We start from the raw sequence: 25,978 nt of genomic DNA, 5'->3' as shown, positions 1-25,978 counted from the left end.
CCATGATTAAGAATTTAGGCAAATCTGTCTTAAAAAACTCAAGATCTGACCTATATTACTCTTCTACCTTCCTTGAAGAGCTGGTTTCAAAACCAGAATTACCAGGATAAATTAATGGAAGGAAACCAGTGGAGGTAACAAAGAAAGTACAAAGTGGTGCTATCTTCCTAATAAAATATATTCCCTAATGAGACTATAAGCTATTTTTATGCCTCATGATTTAAGAAAACTGTTTTACATCTTATCTTTAATCTAAACTCCACTGAATACCAGAAATTACCTGAGACACTAAGTAGATATTTTGTAATGAATGAATAAATTTTCTTAGATTTTATATTTCTTGTATCCTATTGTCAATAAAATATTATTTTGTGAGAGTCTTTATTAAATTTTTTAATTATTCAAATTTTTATTGAGTACAGTCTATGTTACAGGTACTGGGCAGGTTGTCAAGGAGCTCTCATTTTTTAAATACACAAGATAGAAAATTTATTACTATTTCAAATCTATTATGGCTCCAATTGACTTTACTTCCTATGTTCTTCCTTTATCCTTAATATTCTTTCTTCTTCTCTAACTGCTTCATTTTTTCTTCTTTCTTTTTTTTTTTACTATACCATCTTCAAGGAAGTTACTTTTTCCATCTATTTAATCTATTGTCTATTTTATTTATATATCATCTATTTTTTAAAGATTTTATTTATTTATTTTTAGAGAGAGAAGGGAGGGAGGGAGAAAGAGAGAGAGAGAGAAACATCAATGTGCAGTTGCTGGGGGCTGTGGCCTGCAACCCGGGCATGTGCCCTGACTGGGAATCATACCTGCGACACTGGTTCTCAGCCCATGCTCAATCCACTGAGCTACGCCAGCCAGGGATACACACACACACACACACACACACATACATATAATCTATCTTTACTTCTTCATCAGCAAAATGTTATCTCTTTATCATTAATCAAAAATGTATTGCTTTGCATTTCTTCACCTTTTTACCCCCTCTCTTATGGCAATCATCAGTCTGTATTCTCTGTGTCTAGGAATCTGTTTCTGTTTTATTTGTTTGCTTATTCTCTTCTTTAGATTCCATATATAAGTGAAATCACGTGGTATTTGTCTTTCTCTGTCTGACTTATTTCAGTTACCATAACACTCTCTAACATTTCATTCTTTTTATGGCCGAATAATATTCCATTGTATGTATATACCACAGCTTTTTTATCTACTTGTCCATTGATGGTTACTTGGGTTGCTTCCATATCTTGGTGATTGTAAATAACACTGGAGTGAATGTAGGGGTGCATGCATTCTTTTGAATTAGTCTTTCTATTACAACAAAAATATGGGTTTTGGAATTTCAATTTTTAAACATACTAGAATGACCCGTTTGTCACTATTGTTGTTGGTAAATGAAGGTATTTGGAGATCCAATTCAGGAAGCAACCCACTGAAGAATAACAATTTTCCATCAAGAAATAAAGAGAACCACAGTCAACCCACACAATCACCTTTAGAAGACAGTGTGGCTTCTACCAAGGCTCTCACAACCACAGGCAAGGGCGGAGTTAAATGAATAATAGAATTATTGATTTGGGAGGGGTAATTATTGGTGTTTCGGCCTGGAGGGGGAGGTGAAGAGAGCATTTTTACATGTAGCAGTTGTGCCTTCAAGGAGAGCTCACACTGGTATTGTCTCAGTCAACATGATCCTGTCACGTATATGATAAAATGATGTCATAAATGCCCCATGCACTTGGCTGGACAGTTCTGCCTTGAATTTTTTTTAAACCAGTAACTAATTTATCACTGTCTGTGTGTTTAGGCCTACAGGAGATTGTATAATTTGAAATATGTTTCCACCTTGTGGAACTGACATTTTAAAGTGATTCAGTAAGAATGAGAAATAGCACATCATAAAGGAAGAAAGGGAGAGAGAAAGGAAAGAAGACAAATGTTGGTGAGAATTAAGAGCAAAACTATATACATGTAGAAGAGAAAAAACTAATAGCTATGGTCCCGAAAACACTGGTTAAATTTGCCTTTTTAAATGAACTTATGTATTTATGTATTATGCATTTATTTATACAGATGGGGAGGGAAGGAGAAAGAGTGCGAGAGAAACATCAATGTGTGGTTGCCTCTCACGTGCCCTCAATGGGGACCTGGCCTGCAACCCAGGCAGGTACCGTGATTGGGAACCGAACTGGCAACCTTTTGGTTCATGGGCCAGCACTCAACCACTGAGCCACACCAGTCAGGGCTGTTTTTCTTTCACCATACAATTTTATTGATTTTATTACAATTTATACACACTTGATCTCATTTCATTATAATTGACAATAAAAATATTTTTACTTTAATTTTCTGTCTCTGAACACATTCTTCCTTATGCTTTGTTTCAAGTAGCTAACAATACAAAACAGAAGTACACTGTAATGAGAATATTTGTTCTTATACTTTTCTCATGTGGAAAATTAGCATCTAAAATGGATCTCACACTTATAAAATAAGTTAACATGAAATTACTGTATACCTCAATGATTGATTTTGAGTTGATTTATTTTAAAAGTTTTGAAGAAAAGGAGTTCCGGGCTGAATTAGAAGGATTGGTAGACAAGAAGAAAAGGATGTCTGACTATCTGAAACACTTCAATAGTTAATTCATTTTTAATTTTAAATGAATGGGGGCATTTCAATGTGGCCTCTTTCATAAAGTCATATTCTTATCATTTGAATTGAAAATGAAATGTTTTAATGGTGATTCACTAATTATTTATTGTACACTCAGGATGGATGGTGCCTGCACTGAAAGAGTAAAATGTTATGATGTAAATCACATCATATTTATCTTTCATTTCCAGGAGGTGTTCCCAGCCCTTGTTCTCCTACGTGGGTTGCACATGAGAACAGTTGTTATCTGTTTAGCCCAACACTGTATTCCTGGAATGAAAGTAAAAGACAATGTTCTCAACTGGGCTCTTATCTCCTGAAGATAGACAGTTCAGAAGAATTGGTAAGTGTAGATTTCTGTTGTAATTATTTGTGATCTATACTGAGCAGAAAAATAGAGGTAGTTTCCAGATAATGATAATTTTCCCTAAGACAAAGTGATGTTTAATATTCTCCATAATTGCCTTGGCTGGTGTGTCTCAGTGGATTGAGTGCTGGCCTGGGAACCGAAAGGTTACTGGTTCAATTCCCAGTCAGGGCACATGCCAGGGTTGAGGGCCCCTGCAGAGGGCATGTGAGGGGCAACCACACATTGATAGTTCTCTCCCACTCTCTGTCCCTCCTTTTCCTCTCTCTAGAAGTAAATAAATAAAATCTTTAAAAATGTTCTCCATAATTGTTATAATAGCATGCATTAAGTGGGTAGTGTTTTTAATATATGCACTTCTTTTTAATTAATTGATTAAAAAATAAGCATGTATTTTAAAACAATTCCTTCCAAATACACTGCAAGTTTCCATGACTATAATAATGAGGTCACTACTTATTTTTGTGAGTTTAGATTTCAATTTTTAAATTTGGTGATAGACCATTCTCCCCCTTGTCATCATAATTATCAAGAAAAATAGCAGCAATGGTATTATATATTTATAAATTATTTGCTCTTTACAAGATACTGGGAAAGGTAGAGAGGTTTAAAAAGCAAACTTGATATTGCAATGCTCAGATAATTTGTAAGAAAAAAGAAACAACAGCTTTTAAAAGTTAAATATTTGGTATTGGCAACAAATGCGATAGGAATTTAAAGAGAGATCTCTGCAGACAGGAAAAGTTTTATAGAAAACATGGGATTTATAGTGCATCATTAATGAAGGCTAGAACTTAGATGTGCTATAAGAAAGGTTAATAGTGCGGAAACATCCTACGCTATAAATCTAGACAATCAATAATTTCTGGGTTAATTTTCACTACTCTCAATTATTTTTTGTTTCTATCTTGTGTTACCCAACAGTTGTAGTTCACATAAGCATTAATGAAGATTTAGGTATGGCCAAGAGAAAGAAAGGAACTGGAAGTCTGTGTGGATTTTACGGCTTCCTGCAATTGCCACTACATGTGCTACATTTGACAACAATTCAAATGTCCTCATTAAACCCCAGGTTACTTTCTCATAAAACATGCAATCACCTTACATTGTTTTTATTTTGTCATCCAACTTAGAGAAGCATTTCTTGACAGAGGTCCTATAAATTTATATTTCTAACTTGAGGAAAAGATAGTGATTAATCATCCATGAAAGTTGCCAAGGGGACCATGGATTTTGTCAGGTAGATTGAATAAAGGGAGTACAGTTTTGACATTTTGGATATATTCTTTGTGGAAAATTAAACAACATTGACTCTGAGTAAATGAAATATGCTTTTTAAAAAATATTTATTTACTTATTTTTAGAGAGGGAAGGGAGAGAGAAAGAGAGAGAGAGAGAGAGAAACATCAATGTGTGGTTGCTGGGGGCCGTGGCCTGCAACCCAGGCATGTGCCCTGGCTGGGAATCGAACCTGCAATGCTTTGGTTCTCAGCCTGTGCTCAATCCACTGAGCTACACCAGCCAGGGTGAAATATGCTTTTTGAGACACTCAGTGGCATTCAAGAATTGATGCCAGTGTGTGCATGCATCCTTCACCAGGGTGATTCATTTTGTTGTCTCTTTCTCAACGTCTAGAAGAGTTTCCCTCTGTCTCTTCTCTGTACTTGCCTTTATCTCTATCAGCTCTGATTACCTCTCTCTCTTCTTGACATATATTTGTATTTATGTTTCCCTACAGAAATTCATAGTGAAGGAAATGTCTTCCTCTCCTCTTCATTCATTTTGGATAGGGCTCTCTCGCACTCAGACTGAAGGACCATGGCTCTGGGAGGATGGCTCAATATTCTCTTCGGAACTGTAAGTATCTAGAGAGACAAAGTCTCATACCCTTCCTCAGAAAGGGAAGAGCATGTTGAACAGTTAGGAATCTGACTTTGTGTTGACCATATATAAGAAAGACAAAGAGAACCATGGATACTGATGGGGAGAAAGAAAAAAATGAGCCAAGAAAAAAAGAAAAGAAGAGGGAAGCAGAGGACTTTGCAGTCAAAAAGAGCTGAGTGGCCACTTAGTGTTTTCAGCATGAGTTCCCTCATCTTTCTCTTCAGGAGAGCCTCGGCCACATGTTTGAAGTTGTTCAGTATGGAGCAGTCACTGTTGGTTAGTGTAAAACCGTGGTGAGGAGCATGGTCTTTGAGTTATGTCTCAGCTTGAGTCAGTGATTAGCCCGCTCCTGTGTGAAATTGGATACTTTGCTTAACCTGTCAGGGATCCTCTTTCTTCACCTATAAATAAGAAAGAAAATAGCAGCTACCTCTCAGGATTTTGAGATGAAGGAAATAAAAAAGTAAAATCACTTAGCATAGTGTTTTGCACATAGTAAATGTGTAATACAAACTATTATCATTAATTTTAAAAGCAACTGCATTTCATATTTTATAAAGTTCTTTAAACATTTTTCACACTTTCATGATTATAAATTCTTCCTCCTTCTGTGTATGTAAATCCGGGTTCTTCAGAGAAACATAACCAATAGGAGATCTATATAGATCTACATAAGTCTTCTCTGGAGACCCCCCAATAAACACACAATGAGGGAGAATTCATATGCAGAGATTTGTTATGAGGAATTGACTCACGAGTGTGAAGGCTGAGAAGTCCCATGATCTGCCCTCTGTGAACTGAGACCCAGGAAAGCCCATGGTGTAATTCAGTCCAAGCATAAAGGGCTGAGAACCAGGGGAGTCAATGGTGTGAAACCCAACAGTGGGGCAGGACAAGGTGAGATGAGCTGAGCTATCTTAGCTCACACAACGGCAGAAGCAGCAAAAAAGGGACAGATCCTTCCTTCCTTCATTTTATTGTTGCATTTAGGCACTAAATGAATTGGATGATGCCCCCCTTACATTTGAGAGGGCAATCTGCTTTACTGAGCTCATTGGTCAAACACTAATTTCATCCAGAAACACCCTCACAGACACTTAGAAATACTGTTTAATGTGAGTGTGGCTAGTGAAGCTGACACATAAAATTAATCATCACAGTGCTGAAATCTTCACCTCAATGGTCATTTATTTTCTTCTTAATATCTGCAGAATATGAACTTACCATATTTTGCCCTGTATAATGCACACCCATGTTTTTGACCCAAACTTTCAGGAAAAAATTTTTTCATTTTAATTTTTAAACCCAATTTTTTATTTATATATAAAACCTATGATCATATTCCAGGGTATTATTTTGCATACATATATTGTTATTGCTTTCTAGAGTTATACTTTTAATGCATAAGCATATATAAAAGAATTTAAAACATTTATATAGATACAGAATTAATATTACCCATGTATAATGCACATCCTTATTTTTCCCTCAAAAATTTGGGCCAAAGAGTGCACATTATACATGGTAAAATATGGTATGCTCCCCTTTTAAGTTTCTATTGTTAGGGTGCATGTTTGTGTCTGAGCCTGTGTACACAGCTGGCTTTTTTTGCCCATTAATTTCAGTGTGTGTGTCATCCAATTTAATTATTATTTCAAAAGAAGAAGTTTTGGCTTTGTTTAAGTTTCAGCTTAACTCCAATGTGGTAAAAATGAAAAAAAAAACCCTACTAAGTGTGTTTGAAGTTTTCTGATTTTTATCTGCTTCTTCTTCCTGTACTGGGAGACTTATATTAAAATCTTCCACTGTGATTCTACTTAAAATTCTGCAAACATTTTAGTTGCTGTACTGAAGCCATTTTATTAGATATATATAGACTTAGATGTGTAGGTTTATGCTGTCAGTTCATCCAGATATTTCCACATATTTATGATTTCCTTTTCTTCTTACTCTCTTATGTCTTTCCTACCTTCCGTTTTAAATCATTTTCCTTAAAATTGAAGATTTTCTTTAATATTTCCTTTAGAGTTAAAATTTTAGAGTTGAACTCTCTATTTGTCTAAAACTGTGTTATTTCAACTTTTTCTAAAAAATATTTCTCTTAAGGTTAGACAGTTGTAGCTTTCTTTCTCTCTGCCATTCAAAAGTATTATTATAGTGTGTTCTATTTTTTATTATTGCTTTTAAAATTTCTGCTGTTTGAAGGTCATAAATGCATTAAATCTGATGTTTCTTTTCAGATTTGCGATAACTCAGCCATACCTTCTCCAGATGGCATGTCTACCCTATTTTCCTTTCTTCTGGGATCCCAGTTATATGCATTATAAAACCACTCACAACATTTTATGTCTTCTTTGCTTTTTCCTATATTTTTATCCTTTTTTCTTTAATCTATTTATTTACTTGTCATATATCTTCCAGTTAATTTTTCTTCATCTGTTTATATTCTGCTGTTATAAGTATCCATGGAGTTACATTTTGATTAGTGAATTTTTCATTTCTATAATTACAACTTAGTTCTTTCTAAAATCTACCCCATCACTATTTACAATTCTTAGCTTGCTTTCATCATTTGCAATGTTTTCTTTTTACTGCAAAACTATATAGTTGTTTAACCTTTATCTTTGATAATTCCAACATCTTATACTCATGTGTTCCTGTTTCCACTATATTTTTTCCCATTTTTCATTCACGTTCTTTTGCTTCCTTATATGCCTGATTATTTTCGACAGTGTGCTTAACATTACTTTTTATTGTTGATGCTATTGCAGATGTCCCCCATTTCCCCCTATTTGCCCACCCCACCTAGGCTTTGCCCCCCCTCTCCTGGCCTTAAATATTTATAGAATTAATTTGAAGTTTACAGAGTGATTTTTCATTTGCTTCTGGCATGCACTGTTGGGTAAGACCAGGTCAAAGGGCTGAGTATGATCACATTTTGATTTTAACACCACTTAATTGTGTCACCTTCCACTAGCACAAGCACAGTGAATTTATTGATAAGCATTCTTGACAAAATACATATTCTACATTTCTATAGCACTTATTTGTCTTGAGTTTTCTTTTGCTATTTTAACATATAACTAGTGGACTCTTCTTATTTTGTTACGTGGAGTAAAATACATTTTATTTTTTATTTTGACATTTTATGTTATTCTATATCAGTTTCAGATACAATATAGTGGTTAGACATTTGTATACTTTATGAAGTGATCTCCCTGATAATGCTAGTACCCACCTAGTACTATGCATAGTTATTATATTATTGACTACCAATCTGTGATTTTTTTTAATTTTTTTAAAGATTTTATTTATTCATTTTTAGAGAGAGAAGGGAGGGAGGGAGAGAGAGAGAGAGAGAGAGAGAAACATCAATGTGCGGTTGTTGGGGGTTATGGCCTGCAACCCAGGAATGTACCCTAGCTGAGAATCGAACCTGGGACACTTTGGTTCCCAGCCCGCGCTCAATCCACTGAGCTACGCCAGCCAGGGTTCAATCTGTGATTTTTAATTTCTTCAGATTTTTTATCCAGCCCTCCAGCTTTCTCTTTTATCTGGCAACCATCAGCCTGTTCTCTGTATCTATGAGCCTGTTTCTGTTTATTGTTGCTGTTATTATTTATTTTATTCTTTAGATTACACATATAAGTGAAATCATATGGTATTTGTCTTTCTTTGTCTGACTTGTTATACTTTGAATAATACCCTCAAGGTTCAGCCATGTTGTCACAAATTTTAAGAGGTCATTCTTTTTTAAGGCCTAGTAATATTCTATTGTTTATACCACCTCTTCATTTAATCAAATATTGATTAGCACTTGGGTTGCTTCTATATCTCATCTATTGTAAATAACACTGCAGTGCACAGAGGGGTACATATATCTTTTGAAGTAGTGTTTTGGGATTCTTTGGATATATTCCCATAGGTGGAATTATTAGGTCATAAAGCACGTCCATTTTTGATGTTTTGAAGTAAATCCATACTGCTTTCCATAGTGACTGCATCACTCTGCATTCCCACCAACAATGCACAAAGGTTCCCCTTCCTCCACATCCTTACCAAAACTTGTTTGTTGATTTACTGATGACAGCCATTCTGACAGGTATGAGATAATATCTCATGGTGGTTTTAATTTTCATTTCTCTGATGATTAGTGATTTTGAGCACCTTTTCATATGTCTACTGGCTATCTATATGTAATCTTTGGAGAAATGTGTATTCATTTCCACTGTCCATTTTTCAATTGTATTACTTATTTTTTATTGTTAAGTTGTATGATTTCTTTATAAATTTTTAATAATAACCTTGTATCAAATATATCATTGGGAAGTCTCTTCTTTTAATAAGTAGGTTGTCTTTTTGTTTTCTTGATGGTTTCCTTTGCTGTGAAAAAACTTTTTAGTTTAATGTAGTGCCATTTCTTTATCCTTTCATTTGCTTCCCTTGCCTGCCAAGATATATCAGAAATACTGTGCTCTTTCTAAAATCACAAGAGTGGACCTAACTTAATATTTTGATATGTTACTGTGCCTAGGATCTCGGGGTGGCTGTCACTTAATCTAGCTCTTTGATATCCAAAACCTCTTGAATGTCAAGAAAAATTTTTAAAGAACACTGGTCAGAATTCTCCTTGAGGCCTGGTTCAAAATTGTTTTATGCTCTTAGCTCATTCGTTTTTACAGAAGAATCCTGTCAATTCTCCAAGCCCAGGCCCATAACAAGATAGATATGCACGATGAAGAGTATGGCTACAGTTTTCACACCAAGGCTCAGTGATGCCCTGCCTGACTAATTAGCGCTGCTCCCTCAGGAGAGTGAAGAGCAAATAGAACAGAGCCATGCTTCCACTCACCCGTGGTTGTTATTGTAATTATCTGACATGGTCCTCTCACGTAATTCTGTCCTCAGGATGCATTAAAATATATGGGGGTTTTTGGCCTTTTCTTTAAATGGCTTTTAATATCTCTGATTCTTGATTTAGTTCCAGATCCCTTTTAGCAATAATTTTTCTACTTGGTCTACTCTCTAATATACCCAATAGTAATTTCACTAAATGTTGTTTAGTGTTGTATACTTCTAGGTAAGAGTTTGACAAATAAGCAAAGAGCAATCTATAGAATATTAATTTTTTTGTCATAACCTGTATTTAATTTTATGCAACTGGTGGTAGTTCTTAAAAGTATAAGCAGCCCAAGTACACATCTGTAGATAAGGGGATAAAAAAAGTTACGGTACATTTACACACTAGAGTACTACTTGGACATAAAAAAGGGAAATCTTACCTTTTGTGATCGCATGGGTAGACCTAGAGAGTTTTGTACTAAGTGAAATAAGCTAGTCAGAGAAGGACAAGTACCATATGATTTTCCTTATATGTGAACTTCAATGAATAAAATGAACCAACAAACTAGAAACAGTCTCATAGATACAGAGAACAGACACAGCTGTCAGAGGGTGAGGTGCTGGGTCAAAAGACAAAGCTATTAAGAAAAAACACACACAATATGATGTTTTCCAAAGGGAAAGGAGGGTGGGGGGCAGTGGAAGAGGTCAAAAGGGGAATCAATGATGGCAGAAAGAAACTTGATTTTGGGTAGTGGGTGCACAATGCAGTGTGCAGATGATGTTTTATTGAGTTGTACACTTGAAACATATAGTTTCATTAATCAATGTCACCCCAATAAATTCAATAAAATACATTTTTAGTCATTTTCATGCCTTAATCATGAATGGTATGTCACCATTTGAGAACTACAATTTAAATTCAAGTCCCCTCTTTCGATGATATAAACAGTTCAGAAACTCTTTTTACCAATATCTTCACGAGTTTATTTCAGCATCGTGTAGACAGTAGACAGTATTTTTAATGTTTGTTCTAACTACCTCATTGTCTTTTATTTTAACAGGTTTCAAATCAGAAGCACAGCTACCCAGGAAACCTCACTTCATCACTGTGTATGGATGCACATGTCAATAATTTATGACCAGCAGTGTAATATACCCTCCTACAGTATTTGTGAGAAGAAGCAATCAGTACAATGATGGGGGTGTTGACATGAAGGAGCAGAGAGAAGTGTGCAAGACAGTGAGGAGGACAGGACACAAAACAAGAAAGAGAGGTATTTGAAGTCAAAGTAAATGCTTCGACTATCAAAAGAGCTCAGTCATCTTTAATGTTAGCCAAAAAGCTGAGTGGAAAGACTGTGATTTTTTGCACATTAACTCTATTGGTAGTTCAATATTATGTTCTAATTAAAAGAACCCCAAAAATAGAATCAGAGCAGCAGAACTTGAATATTTATTCTACGATTGACATGGCATTTACCTAGGACTAACCACCATTGCTTGGTGTTTCAAGGACATCTTAATTTCTGGCTCTCCCAGAGTCATTCTTGACCTGAAAAAGTGTTACTGGAGTAGACATGATGTGTTGCTGGGATTTGTTCCTCCACTTACAGCAGTGCAGCCGACACAGGTGGAAGGCACAATGCAATTCTGAATGAAGAAATGAAAAAAAATACTGTAATCAGAGCTATTTTATTATTTTGTTTGTCAATATGATCATGATTGTGATCAAAAGCCCATAACAAGCAGCAATTCCACCTTTTTATCTCAATCAAATAGCCTAGAAAATGTCTCCAACATCTCTGAATGATAAAGTTTCCTATAATGTGAAATTGTAGGAAAACTGCTCTTAAAAGAAAGCTTCCTCCTTTTTTGTTTTTGCTGTTTAGTTACATTTTTTCAATTTTTTATTTTTCAATTCCAGTTGGCATTCAATATTATTTTATATTAGCTTCAGGTGTACAGAATAGTGGTTAGACATTTATATAGTTTACAGATTAATCCCACTGGCAATTCTAGTACACACCTGGAACCATACATAGTCATTACAATATTTTTTACTATCTTCCCTATGCTGCACTTTACATCCCTGGGACTATTTCATAATGGTCAATTTGTACTTATTAATCCTCCACCTTTTCCATCTGGCCCTCCCAGGACCCTCCCCTTTAGCACCCATCAGTTTGCTCTCCGTATCTCTGAGCCTGTTTGTTTCATTTGCTGACTCATTTTGTACTTCAGATCACACATGTAAATAAAATAATGCAGTGTTTGTCTTTCTGTGACTTATTTCGCAAAGTGTAATACCTTCAAGGTGCATCCATGTTTTCACAAATGGTAAAATTTCATTTTCATGGCCAAGTAGTATTCCATTGTATATATGTATCACCCCTCATCACCCAATTATCTACTGATGGGCATTTAGTTTGCTTCTATATCTTGGCTGTTGTAAATAACATTGCAATGCACACAGAGGTGCAAATATCTTTTTGAATTGTGTTTTGGATTTCTTCAGATAAATACCCAGAAGTATAATTGCTGGGAAATCAGTCATTGTATTTTTAATTTTCTGAGGGCCCTTCTTGCTGTTTTCCATAGTGACTGACCCAATTTGCATTCCCACTAACAACAGACAAGAGTTCCTTTTTCTCCACATCCTCGCTGCACTTGCTGTTAGCAATTTGGCAGGTTTGAGGTGCTGTCTCATGGTGGTTTTAGTTTTCATTTCTCTGATAGTGATTTTGAGCATTTTTCATATGTCTATTAGCCATCTGTATGTCCTCTTTGGAGAAATGTGTATTCAGATCTCCTGCCCATTTTTTGTATTTTTTATAACTTTTATTTTATTTTAGAGAGAGGGGAAAGAAGGGAGAAAGAGAGGGAGAGAAACAACGATGTGAGGGAAAAATGTTGATTGATTGCCTTTTGCCTTCTGCAAGTGCCCCAGTGAGGGCAGAGCACAGAGCCTGCAACCCAAGCATGTGCTCTGATGAAGAATTAAACCTATGACATTTTGGTTTGCAGGACAACAACCAACCATCTGAAGCACACTGGCCAGGGTAACTTTTTGTTAGGTTGCATAAGTTCTTTATAAACTTTACATATTAACCTCTTGTTGATGTATCATTGGAAAATATATTCTCCCAATTAGTAACTTGTCTTTTTGTTTTCTTGATTTTTTTTTACTATGCAAAAGTTGTTTTTTTAGTTTGATATAGTGCCATTTGTTTATTCTTTCTTTATTTTCCATCACCTGGGGAGATATGTCAGAAAATACATTACTGAGAGCAATGGTAGTTTATTGCCTATGTTTTTTTCTAGGAGTTTTATGGTTTAGGGATTTACATTTAAGTCTTTAATCCATTTTGACTTTATCCTTCTGTATGTTGAAAGAATGTAATTTAGTTTCATTTTTTTGTATGTATCTGTCTTATTTTCTCAACACTATTTATTGAATAAACTGCTTTTAGTCCACTGTATATTTTGATTCTTTATCATAATCTAATTGACCACATTGGTCTGAGTGTACTTCTGGACTCTCTGTTCTTTTCCATTATCATGCTGTTTTGATTACTACAGCCTTATAATGTAGGTAGAATAAAATTTCCAACTTTTTTTCTCAAGATTGCTTTGGCCATTCACATCTCTTGTGGTTTCATATAAATCTTAGAATTATTTCTTCTAGTTCTGTGAAAAGTGTCATTGATATTTTGATAGAGATTGCATTGAATCTATCGATTGCTTTGGGTAGTATGGACATTTGAATGGTGCTAATTCCTTCTGTCCATGAGCATGGTATAGACTTCCATTTATTTGTTGTATCTTCTTCAATATTTTATAATTTTCTTAGTACATGTCTTTTACCTCTTTGGTTGAGTTTATTGCTAGATATTATTTTTTGGATGTAATTGTAAGTGGAATTATTTTCTTAATTTCTCTTTTTGATAGTTTTTTATTGGTGCATCAAATGTGATTAATTTCTGAATATTCATTTTGCATCCTGCTACTTTATTGAATTCATTTATTCATTCTAATAGTTTTTGATGGGATCTTTAGGGTTTTCTATATATTGTGCCATGTCATCTGCAAATAATAACAGTTTTATTTCTTTCTTTCCAATTCGGATGCCTTTTTTTCCCTTTGTCTGATTGCTATGAGTAGGTCCTTCGGTATTATTTCTGTATTATGTTGAATAAAAGTGATAAAAGCGGACAACCTGTCTTATTCCTGATCTTAAGGAAATCACTTAGCTGTGACTTTGCATATATGACCTTTATATATGACCTTATATTGAGGTTTGTTCCCTGTATTACCATTTTGCTGAGAGTTTTTGTCATAAATGGATGCTATATTTTCTCAGATGTTTTTTCTACATCTATTGATATGATCATATGAAATTTATTCTTCATTTTGTTTATGTGGTATATCATGTTAATTGATTTGTGGGTATTGAACCAACTTTGCATCTCAGGAATAAATACCACTGGGATATGATGAGTGATCTTTCACATGTATTGCTAAATTCAGTTTGCTAATATTTTGTTGAGTTTTGCATCTATGGTCATCAGGGATGTTAGCTGATAATTATTTTTGTAATGTCTTTGGTTTTGAAATCAGGATAATTGGGGCTTCATAATATGAGACTGGGAGCCTTCCCTTCTTTTGAATTATTTTGGAATAATTTGGAATAATAGATGTTAATTATTCTTTGAATGCTTGGTAAAATTCACCTGTAAAGCCATCCAGTTCAGGACTTTTGTTTGTTGGGAGTTTTTTGATTATTGATTCGATTATGCTGCTAGTAATCCATGTGTTCAGATTTTGTGTTTCTTTTTTATTCAGTCTTGGAAGATTGTATGTTTCTAGAAATGTATCCATTTATTCCAATTCATTGTCTAATTTGTCGGCATATAATTGTTTGTAGTAATTTCTTATAATCCTTCATATTTCTGTGGTGTCATTTACCATTTCTCCTCTTTTATTTCTAATTTTATTCATTTGGGTTTTATCTCTCTTTTCCTTAATGGGTATGGTTATAGTATTTTGTTTATCTTTTTGAAGAACTAGCCTTGATTTTTTCTATTTTTTAAGAATCTTTCATTTATTTCCACTCTGAACTTTATTATTTCCTTTCTTCTACTCACTTTGTGCTTTACTATTCTTTTTATAGTTCCCTTAAGTGTAATGTTAGATGGTTAACTTGAGATTTTTCTTGGCTTGTGTGGTTGGCCTGTGTGGCCCTGAATTTCCCCTTTTAGGACTGTTTTCACTGTGTTTCAGAGATTTTGGGTCATTGTGGTTTCATTTCCATTTGCCTCAATGTATTGTTTGATTTCTTCTTTGATCTTACTTCTAACCCATTCATTGTTTAGTAGCATGTTATTTAACCTCCATGTGTTTGTGTGTTTTTCAGTTTTTTTTTCTTGCATTTGATTTCTTGTTTCATACCATTGTGGCCAGAGAAGATGCATTATATATATTTATCTTAAATTTATTGAGACTGGTATTCCAGCTTAACAAGAGGTCTGTCATAGAAAATGTTTCATGTGAACTTGAAAAGAATGTATGTTTTGCTGCTTTAGATGAAATACTATAAAAATATCGATTAAATCCATCTGGTCTAGTGTGTCAATTAAGGCCACAGTTTCCTTGTTGAGTTTCTACCTAGAAGATCTATCCATTGAAGTCAATGGGGTATTAAAGTCCCCTACTATGACTGTATTCCTAGAGATCTCTTCCTTTATGTCCATCAGTATTTTCTGTATATGTTTAGGTGCTCCTATGCTGGGTGCATAAATGTTTACAAGGGTTATATCCTCTTGTTGAATTGATCCCTTTATCTTTATGAAATGTTCTTCATTGTCTCTTACTATATACCCTTTGTTTTGAACTTTATTTTGTCGGATTGTTATCTCAGTTTTTTGTTTTGTTTTGTTTTCATTTGTATGAAGTGCATTTTTCTACTCCTTTACTTTCAGTCTGTGTGTCTTTTGATCTGAAGTGGGTCTTTTGTAGGTAGCATATATGTGGGTCTTGTTTTCTTATCCATTCAGCTACCCTATTTCTTGATTGGAACACTCATTCTATTTACATTTATAGTGATTATTGATAGGTACACAGTTATTGCCATTTTAATATTCATAATTATGTTCTTTTTCTTCTTCTTCTTGAAGAAGTGTCTTTGACATTCCTTGTAACACTGGTTTGGTGGTAATGAATTCCTTTAGGTTTCTTGTCTGGAAAGCTCTTTATTTCTCCTTCTATTTTAAATGTTTGCCTTGCTGGGTAAGGCAGTATTGGTTGTAAGTCCTTTCTAGTTTTATACCATTGTGACCAGAGAAAATGCATAATATAATTTCAATCTTCTTATATTTATTGCAACTTGTTTTGTGGCATTACATGTAGTCTATCCCAGTAAATATTGCATGTGCACTTGAAATGAATGTATTTTCTGCTGCTTCAGGTAAAATGTTCTAAAAATATCAATTAAATCCATCTGGTCTATTGTGTCATTTAAGGGCACGTTAATATTTTAAATATTTTGTGCCAATCTCTTTTGGTCTGCAAAGTTTCTGTTGAGAAATCAGCTGACAGTCTTATGGGAGCTCCCTTGTAGATAAGTAACCAATTTTCTCATGCTGCTCTTAAGATTTTCTGTCTTAACCTTTGGCATTTTAATTATGATGTGTCTTAGTGTGGGCCTTTTTGGATTCATGTTGGGACTCTCTGTGCTTCTTGGACACATGTGTTCTTTTTCTTTACCAGGATAAGGAAGTTTTCAGACATTATTTATTCAAATGGATTCTCAATCTCTTGCTGTCTTTCTTCTCCTTCTCTTATTTCCTGTGATACAAATGTTTCTATGCTTGATGTTGTCTCAGAAATTCCTTAAGCTACCCTCATTATTAAATTCTTTTTTCTGTTAGCTGCCCTGATTGAGTGTTTTCTGCTACCTTATGTTCCAAATCACTGAATTGATCTTCTGCTTCATCTAATCTATTGATTTTTTCTAGTATATTCTTTATTTCAGTTATTGTAGTCTTCATTTTTGACTGTTTTTTTTTAATTGTCTCTATGTCCTTTTTTAATGCATACTATCTCCTTTTTGAAATTCTCACTAAGTTCCTTGAATTTCTTGTGTTTTGAAATCTATGTCCTATAGATTGCTTCCCTCTATTTTATTTTATTTTTTTTCTGGAGATTTCTTTTGTTGTTCAATTTGGGATGTTTCTTTGTCTCCTCATTTTGGCTTCCTCTCTGTCTGTTCCTATATCAGGTAGATCTACTAAATTGTCCCTCTGGCAGGGTGACCTTACGTATTAGGTGCCCTGTTTTGCCCAGTGGCACAAACTCTGTGATCACCTGAGCTGGCTTCTTCAGGAGAGTCCCTTGTGTGGGTTGTGTATGCCATCCTATTGTAGCTGAGCCTCGATTGCTATTGGCACATCAGTGAATAAGATTGACCTGCAGACTGACTGTCTGTATTTGTCATGGCCACAGCATGTGAGCTGCTGAGTGGGGGCTTACCCTACAGAGCAGAATTTGCCTCTGCAGGGTCTGGTGCCTGCCTAGCACCCTCTGGAAGTGCCATTTGTGGAGCTAATCAGATGGTATTCTGCTGTGTTCTGAAGCTGGCCATCAGGTATGTTGGTTCTGAGGCCTCTTGGGAGTCACCAGTTCAGGCCAATGTTAAATGCTGCTTGTTAGTAGCCTGGGGCCACCTATTAGAAGCTACAAAGTGATCTGTAGTTGGTAGCTGCCTGTGTTGGACCTGGGTGCACATGGAAAAGTCCACACTGCAAACTGAGGTCAGCTGCTACCAGTACCGGGCCTGAGAAGGTCAGCAAAAGTCACAAGGCATCCTGAGACCTGCTGCTGCCTGCTTGTTGCTTATAAGGCTCAGCCTCTGTAAGAGCCTGGAGGTATGCGATTAGAGTGAGGCAGAGCCTTTGAGAGTTGCCAGGGTGAGGGGAGTCCTGTTTATCAGGTTAATCTATATTTAGATTTGGTGTCAGTGTTGAGCCTGTGGCCACTCATCAAAAGTCACAGTGCACACTGAGGCTGGCTGCCACCTGCCTGGACATCTTTGGACTTTCGTGGTTGGTTGGAGTCTCAGAGAGTCATGAGGGTGGAGTGAGTGGAGTCCATCAAGGTAATGCAGATTCAGATTTGGTCATGTGGGCAGAGGGCTCAACACAGGGACAATAGTGACCCTTTCCCTGAAGCCACACAACTCAGTTTCTCCCTCTATGTCTCTGGTACCCTCCAAGCTTGACTGGAGCCCCTCAAGAGTTTTTAACAAAAGATGATTGTGAGCTAAGGCTGGCCGCCTGCCTATGAAAGAGCCAGAGGTGGTTTGGAAGTCAGATGGGGCGGAGTCTCAGGAAGTCATCAGGGTAGGGCAAGTAGAATTCACCAGGCTAGTGCAGACTCAGATTTGGCCATGTTGGGGGAAAGCTCAACACAGGAAAGATGGTGTCTGCCTGCCAGCAGCATTAGAGAAGGACTCAACACAAGGACAATGGCAGTCATCCCTCCAGCCCCTCCACTGGGGCCACACAACTCGGTTTCTCTCCATTTGCCTCTGAAGACTCTGAGGTTCTGTCCCTCTGCCAGAGCCGAGGGTGAGTGATTGGGAGCGTGTTTGTGTGTTTGTCTGCTGGCCCTCTAAGAAAATCCCTGGGTTTCTAGCAGCCTTCCTTCTCACTTGGAGAGATGGAATCACTTCTGATTTTCACAATCAGATGTTTTGTGGGATCTTCTTCCTGGTACTAGGATTATGGGCTGGGGAGCCTAGTATAGAGCTGGGACCCTTTGCTCCTCAAGGAGGAACCTCTGCAACTGAGATATCCCTTCCTATTCTCAGCTGACACATGTGGGTGTGGGGCCAGTCCATCTTGCATTTTTGCCTTTTCTACCAGTCTTGAAGTGTCTTCTTTTTTATGTCCTTAGTTTTAGAATTTCTATTCAGCTTGTCTTCAGATGGTTCTCCAGGTTGACTGTTCTATAATTTAGTTCTAATTTTGATTTGGTCATGGGAGGAGGTGAGCACAGCTCTACCTACTCCACCTTTTGTGCCAAAACCCTTTGGTGGCACATCTTCACTTTCTCCTTTTCAAATACCATCAATCAAAAAGAAGACCTGGTAATGAATATAAAAATTAATCAATTTTATTAGTGGTGGTATTAACATTTTGGAATGTAAAACACATTTTATTATTTTTATGATTACTATTTTGCAGTTTTCAGCAATTCCTTAGTAATTACTATAAAAAGGTATTATTGGAGCATAACTATATTTTCTCACTTGATGATTTATCTTTTTCTTATTTTCCTTTAAACTTTATCACTGGTGCTATTTTTATTCCCAGTGGGGATTTCCATATTACCAGAGAGGCATTTACTATCACCCCATGTTTACCAACATGTGAACAGAAATTGTTTCAAGTCCCTGGATTTTTATTTTAAAATGATAAATTTTATGTAACACAAATTTCACTTCATTTTTATTTATTTATTTATTTATTTATTTATTATGTATTTATTTTTAGAGAGAGAAGAAGGGAGGGAGAAAGAGATGGAGAGAAACATTGACATAATGTTTGAGAGCTACATTGCTCAGTTGCCTCTTGCATGTCCCCAAGTAGGGACCTGGCTCACAACCCAGGCATGTGCCCTGACTGGGAACAGAACCAGCTACCTTTCAGTTCACAGACTGGCACTCAATTCACTGAGCCACACCAGTCAGGGCCAAGTTTCACTTAAAAAAATGCCAAACAAACTTTGGCCACCAAATTATGTGATGTGTATAATAAACACTATCATAATTAGCCTTTTCCACCAAAATGATGATGAGTTTGGCACCGAGGAAGAGCTAGTGGAGTAGTTTTGTGTTGAAGAGTACAACTGGAATCTTAAATATTTAAAAATCAGAGAGAAGAAAATACATGTTTTTGGTGAATTTACAGTAGTTTTTAAATATACAAACCTGTATTGTCACTCTCTGAAAAGAAACAAAGACACAGGAAAGATAAATCAGGGTGAGAATGAAATTAAGACACAAGGTGGAATTTTGAAGAGATGCCATATATTTGATCATTGTTTTTGGTTTGATTTGTTTCTCCTGAGTCCCCAGGATGGAGTGGATGATTTCAAAGAATCATAAAAATCCAGGAAAATAATTATGGATGCCAAATGTCCAGCTGTACTTACCTAGGACAAACTCGGCAATGATAACCTATGACTTAAACATAAGAGCATGAAAATGACAATGATGGTGTTAAGGAAGATCGCTCTAGGTTGTCCAAGGCATGTTATGCCTGATGTGTTAACACACATTTATACCACAGGTAACATGGAAATGCACATGGGAATGATCAGCATCCACAATTTTCCAAGACACGGAAAGGGAAAATAGCTGCTAGCTGAAATTATGGTTAAAGGGTAAACTCAAGATGAGTAATGAGAAAACACCATCTTATCTTCTTCAAGCTATTGCAATAATTTTTAACGTGTTCTCCTAGCATTCACCTTGTCCTTCTATATAGCTAGTGGGTTGGCTAAAAGTTCATTCATTTTTTTTCTGTAAGATGGCTCTAGTAGCACTTAGTTGTCTTTAACTGCATTTGAAATAATTTTGTTATGTTGTATTATGACAGCTGTCATATCAGTGTACATTAAAAAACTTATCAAAATTGGTGAATTTTTGTGTAGCCATTTTAATATTGAAGATGAAAGAAAATAAGGGACATTTTTGGTGTATTATGCTTTATTATTTCAAGAAAGGTAAAAATGCAACTGAAACACACACACAGAAAGATTTGTGCAGTGTATGGAGAAGGTGATGTGATTGATTGAATGTATCCAAAGTGGTTTGGGAAGTTCCATGCTAGAGAATTCTTGCTAGATGATGCTCCATGGTCAGGTAGACCAGTTGAAGTTGGTAGCGATCAAATCCAGACATTAATTGAGATCAATCAACATTCTATCACAGGGGAGATAGCTGGCATACTCAAAACATTCAAATAAATAAACTTACTGGTGAAAATGAAAAGTGTGTCTTTTACAGAAAAAAAATATGGATTTTTTTGGCCAACACAATGTTTCTAAACATAACAAAGTGATTCCATTATATTTAAAACAAATCATGTCAGCCTTTCACTAAAACTCTCTATGATTTCCTATATATCTCAGAGTGAAAAAAAAAGCAAAAGACCTTTAAATTGTCTACAAGACAATTACTGTGGCCCACCTTACTCCTTTGAGCTAATCTGTCTCTTCTCTCATTGCACTTAGGACATTGGTTTCTCTATTGTTTCCCATCCATACCTGGCATGCTTCTACCTCAGCTTTTGATCTTCCCTGTTGTCTTATCTGACTGATTCTTACCCCAGAAATTTGCAGGTCTTTCACCTATTTCAAGTCTCTGCAAAAATATTATTTCTTAATGTGACCAACTGTACCTTATTTAAAACTAGCAACCTTCCTACCTGTACATTTTTAATCTCCCTTATCCTCCATATATTTTCATATATTATCATAGTCTAGTTAACTCTACTGTTTACTTACCATCTTTCTTGCATACCATCTGCTTTCCTCCATAGACTATAGGCTCTAAAAGGACAGAGAGTTTTATTTTATACTGATATGTCACATAAAGTAGTAGCAGCATTAATGTAAGTGTTCAAAAATATTTTTGTCATTGTTGAAAAAATTATTTAAAGACATGTAGCAAAATGTTAATACAGATTTTTTGGCAAAAATTGTCAAGGATCTACATGAATCACTGATGTTTGGAAAATGGTTCTAATTGCTGCTACACTAGAATCTTAATTATTACTACTTCCTAAACATATATTTTTCAGGTCCTAGCTGTTTGGATTTCTAAAATTCTGTTTTCCTTCTTCATTCTTATCATGTGCTTCACTTACTGTTTCCTTCAAAAATTTTACTACTTTCTCTTCTATAAACTTTCTAACACACCGACTCAAGGAAAATGACCAAATAAGTTTTTATATCCTACTTTTTTACAAGGCATTGTGCAAGAGAAATGTCTCTTTAGTTTTGTTTTATTTAGATTAACAATACATCGCTTGCAACACATGATGAATCCACAATATAATTCCTGATGCATCCCTCATAAGGGCTGGCTCCTCTAATCCAAGGACCTTCTGCACTCTATATTTAGTATGCTGGATTTAGCCAAGCTGTTTCCCCAAATATAGAAAAGTATTAGTAGAATAATATAATACTATTGTACTGATTTGGAATTTTTGGACATTATCTGAAACAAACTTCTCTTTTCCTTCCCCACTTAGGATGTTTAGGCACAAATTGTTACCCAGCTTCCTAAAGTCACAGGAAGACTAAAGTCTTCCTAAAAACTTTTAGTTATAATTCCAAAAGTCTTTACTTCCAGTAAAATGTGTTCATGATCGTGATGTACCTGATGTGCTATGAAATGTTAAATTGAGTCCACACACTGTAAGAAGAAAGAATATTGAGTTGACAACCAGAAAGCGCTTTTAAAGCTAATTCTCTCACCCAGCAGCTATGTGACTTTAGAGCCATTTCTCACCTAGCTCAATCTCCCTTTTTGTAAAATGAAAGAGTGAATCAGTTAGATATCCTCAAAAGCACTCCTTTGTGCTGACATTCTATGTATAAGATGATTTTATACTATAGCCTTAGAGAAAGGAAGAGGCTGGTCCTATAGTCTCTTCTGCTTTCTCAAAGATACAGGGAGGTTAAACTCAAGCTAAGTGACTCAGTGAATGTGTGATGGGTAAGAAATACGTAACATATCCCTCTGAGAGATTGTTGTTTTTCAGAGTCTGAAGGAATCTCTCTGCAGTTGTAAGGTGCTGCCTCCTGTACGCAGTTAAACAGGAAGTACAAACAGATGAGCAAAAGAGATCTGAGAGGCACAGCCCCTTCGGTAATTGTTCAGACGCAGACCGCCCAAATAGAAAACACATGCGATTTCCCTTTTGCCTGACCAATTTGGCATTCAGAGTACAGAGGGGTTGGGCCTCGCCGGGCAGGAACTGAAGTCAGAGGCTTCCTTGCTACTTGCTGGAAGAGAAGAACATCAGGAATGCCTGTCAGTGCCTTGGTTCCTGAACTGTCTCATAGAAGCCAGGCACTGGGGAGCAATTCAACCACAGCTCACGCTCACCTCTGTAGGAATCCCGATGCAGGCCAAGTACAGCAGTACGAGGAACATCCTGGATGCTGATGGGGACACCACCATGAGCCTGCACTCTCGAGCTTCCACTACATCTCACCATCCAGAGCATGGGCACACAGGTACTCTGTCTCCTGGGGTCCAAATTGGCCAGATCCTTTGAGAAATGCATGAGATAAGCTGCCTCTCCAAGGAATGTACAAAATAGAGGGAAAGTAGATGAATGTTCTCATGATGTACAATTAATGTGAACCCTTCATTTTCCACCTCTTGCATGTGACCTCCTATATGAACATCTGAAAAATTAAACTCAGTATATACAGATGTTTGTTTTTCTAAGGTTCTCTTGCTGGCAGAGTGCTTTGCATTCGAGGGTGTGTTGTTTTACCTTACCAGTTAGGCAGAGCATACAGAGGTGAGAGAGTATGTACAAGTAAAGCACTGTGCCTTCCCCTCCCTGCCATCCCATTGAAGGCCAAGTCCAATGCTGTTTTATTTACCATCTGTGATCTGATCTGGACACTTAGATTATAAAGGCTAACTTTTTGTTAGTTTTGCACTCATGGCTTTGGAGTGAGGTTTCCAAGAAGATACATCAAACCTGGTATTTTGTAATAATTATTCTGCATTATGAAGTTGTGAGGACTTGGGAGAGTCATATTAGCATCAGCTGTTTGTTTGGCTTTATCATCTGTAAAATGAGGGGAAGATTAAAGCAAATGCCTTCTAAGGTCGCTTCAGCTCTGACATTCTGTGATCCAGTGATTTATATGGTGGCCTCAGGTGCAATTACATCTCATTGCCTCTTCCTTTTTGTTCTACTGAGTTCCAGAGTACTATTGAGATGATTGAATTAAATTATAAAAATATTTAACTTCTGTTACATTTAGCTTCCATATTTTTCTCTTATTTTCAATGATTCACTCTGTGACATATTAACAAAATATACGTTTTTAGTCTATAGAAGAGATAATTCACATGCATAGAGAAGGATCTTATTTCCCAGGCAACTCAGCCAATCTAAGGTAAAAATGTGTCCTGAGGTCCAGTGAAAAGGCCTCACACTGCCACACAGACAGGACTAGGTTCTAGTACCAGGTAAGTCACTTACTAAAAAATTGTGTGATGTTGGACATGTTACTTAAGTATTATGGGCCCTCAGTTTCTTCATTTATAAAATACTAATGATGATAAACATGCACATAGTGGTTAACATGTGCCTGGTATTGCTTTAAGTGTTTTATACATATTATTTCATATTAACTTTAATATTACATAGGCGCAACAAATCCTCACATATAGGATGGCTATGAGTACTTAGGTTGATAAGCCATGTAAAGTCCTTGGTACATTGCAGACACACCAAAAATGTGAGTTTCTTTTCAATAACCCATTCCCTTGAGAATTCCTAAAGGGTTCTGTTTACATTTTTGTGTCAGTCTGTATCTGAGAAATCCTCACTTAATGTCTGTATCTTAACATGTCCTTTCTCTATTAACAATATCCTGCTTTACTTCACCTGTGTGAATCTATACACACACTTTTTTCGTGTTGTCTCCCATTTTTCTTTAGGTTTTATTCCTTTCCCCTACTAAAACTTTCCATTCAACTTCTATTTATTGAATGATCTGCCACCTGAAAATCACTGATGTGAGTTTTTGGTTTTTTTTTTCCTAAACTCTCCAGTAGGCTGTGAGGGAATACTGGGGGATTTCCAGCCTCCTGGATGTGAACCGAAGTGACAACTTTGGAATGTCAGTTTCTGCAGCCACTATATACATGTCATAGGATATGATAGTTTTCCTCCAACAAATCCTGTGAAGAGTTGGAGTTTAGGGCTGTAGTTTTAAGTGGTTTGTGTATAACTTCACATTTCACCTTTGATGAGGGCCAGGAACTCTCACAAGGATTAGTGATCAGCATGATGAGGAACAGGGTGTACAAACAAATTCTGCAGAGGATTTAGGGTGGAGAGGGAGGCGGAGTGGAATAAAACACTCACTAAAACATCTGGCAATGTTTTTGTAAGAAGTGGAAGTTGAAACAGTAGGAGTAGAGGTTACAAAGCAGTGTCTTCCAAGAAAACATGACATCAAAAAATACTGGGTTGGCCAAAAAGTCCGTATTTTTTTTTCTGTAAAGTAGAATACATATTTTTCATTTTCATCAATAACTTTATTTATGTGGATATTTTGAGTATGCTGGCTATCTCCCATGTGACAGAATATTGATTGATCTCAATTAATGCCTCAATTTGATCACTATCAACTTCAACTGGTCTACCTGACCATGGAGCATCATCCAGCAAGAAGTCTGTAGCACGGAACTTCACAAACCACTTTTTACGTGCTACATCAGTCGCAGCACCTTCCCCATACACAGCACACATCTTTTTGTGTGTGTGTGTTTCAGTTGCATTTTTACATTTCTTGAAATAATAAAGCATAATATGCCAAAAATGTTGCTTGTTTGTTCCATCTTCAATATTAAAATGGCTACACAGAAATTCACCAATTTTGATCAGCTTGTTTTTAAATGCACACTGATATGACAGCTGTCACAGTACAATTTAACAAAATTATTTCAAATAAAGTTGAAGACAACTAAGCACTGCTAGAGCAATCTTATGATAAAACCAAATGAACTTTCTGGCCAACAATAGTTATCTTACCTTCCATGTATGATAACTTGTTTTCATCTTGTGATAATGCAAGTATTTAGAGCAATGTCACTATTGAAGTCTGTTTCTTAGAAAAATAGACTGAAATACTTTTGTTGTTAAACAGATAGAGTAAAAAATCTGTGGGATTTTTTTCTCCTTTTTTGGCAATGCAGAGGATTCAGATCCAACATAATACTGTGAGACAATTACAACTATAACATTTTAGAATTAATAAAAATAAGTGATATACACATATTTATTTTCTAGATTTTCATTTTTTAATATAAAGTTGTTTGCATTTTAAAAATATGGCTAAACAATTAGGAAGATAAAAAGCAAAAATACAAGTTAATACCCTCATGCC

The 25,978-nt window shown here is 35.9% G+C and overlaps 1 protein-coding gene across 3 annotated transcripts in view; it reads left to right on the top strand.

Moving 5' to 3' along the window:
* Positions 1–4,782: 4,782 nt before the first annotated feature.
* Positions 4,783–25,978, top strand: part of CLEC1A (C-type lectin domain family 1 member A) — a 35,708-nt gene continuing 14,512 nt past the window's right edge. For 2 of the 3 annotated variants that reach the window (XM_045839770.1, XM_045839769.1), the window contains exons 1-3: positions 4,783–4,894; positions 10,828–11,040; positions 22,952–23,074. In XM_045839770.1, coding sequence (XP_045695726.1) covers positions 10,902–11,040; positions 22,952–23,074 — 262 coding nt within the window. In that variant the 5' untranslated portion in view covers positions 4,783–4,894; positions 10,828–10,901. Of the gene's footprint in view, positions 4,895–10,827; positions 11,041–22,800; positions 22,869–22,951; positions 23,075–25,978 lie in introns of those variants that run through there. The other variant, XM_045839771.1, reaches the window with a different exon arrangement.

This window comes from Phyllostomus hastatus, unplaced genomic scaffold (assembly GCF_019186645.2).
Source record: "Phyllostomus hastatus isolate PE091 unplaced genomic scaffold, TTU_PhHast_1.1 phas_contig_308, whole genome shotgun sequence".
NCBI classification, from domain to species: Eukaryota; Metazoa; Chordata; class Mammalia; order Chiroptera; family Phyllostomidae; genus Phyllostomus; species Phyllostomus hastatus.
This window is presented reverse-complemented; position numbering and strand designations above follow the sequence as displayed.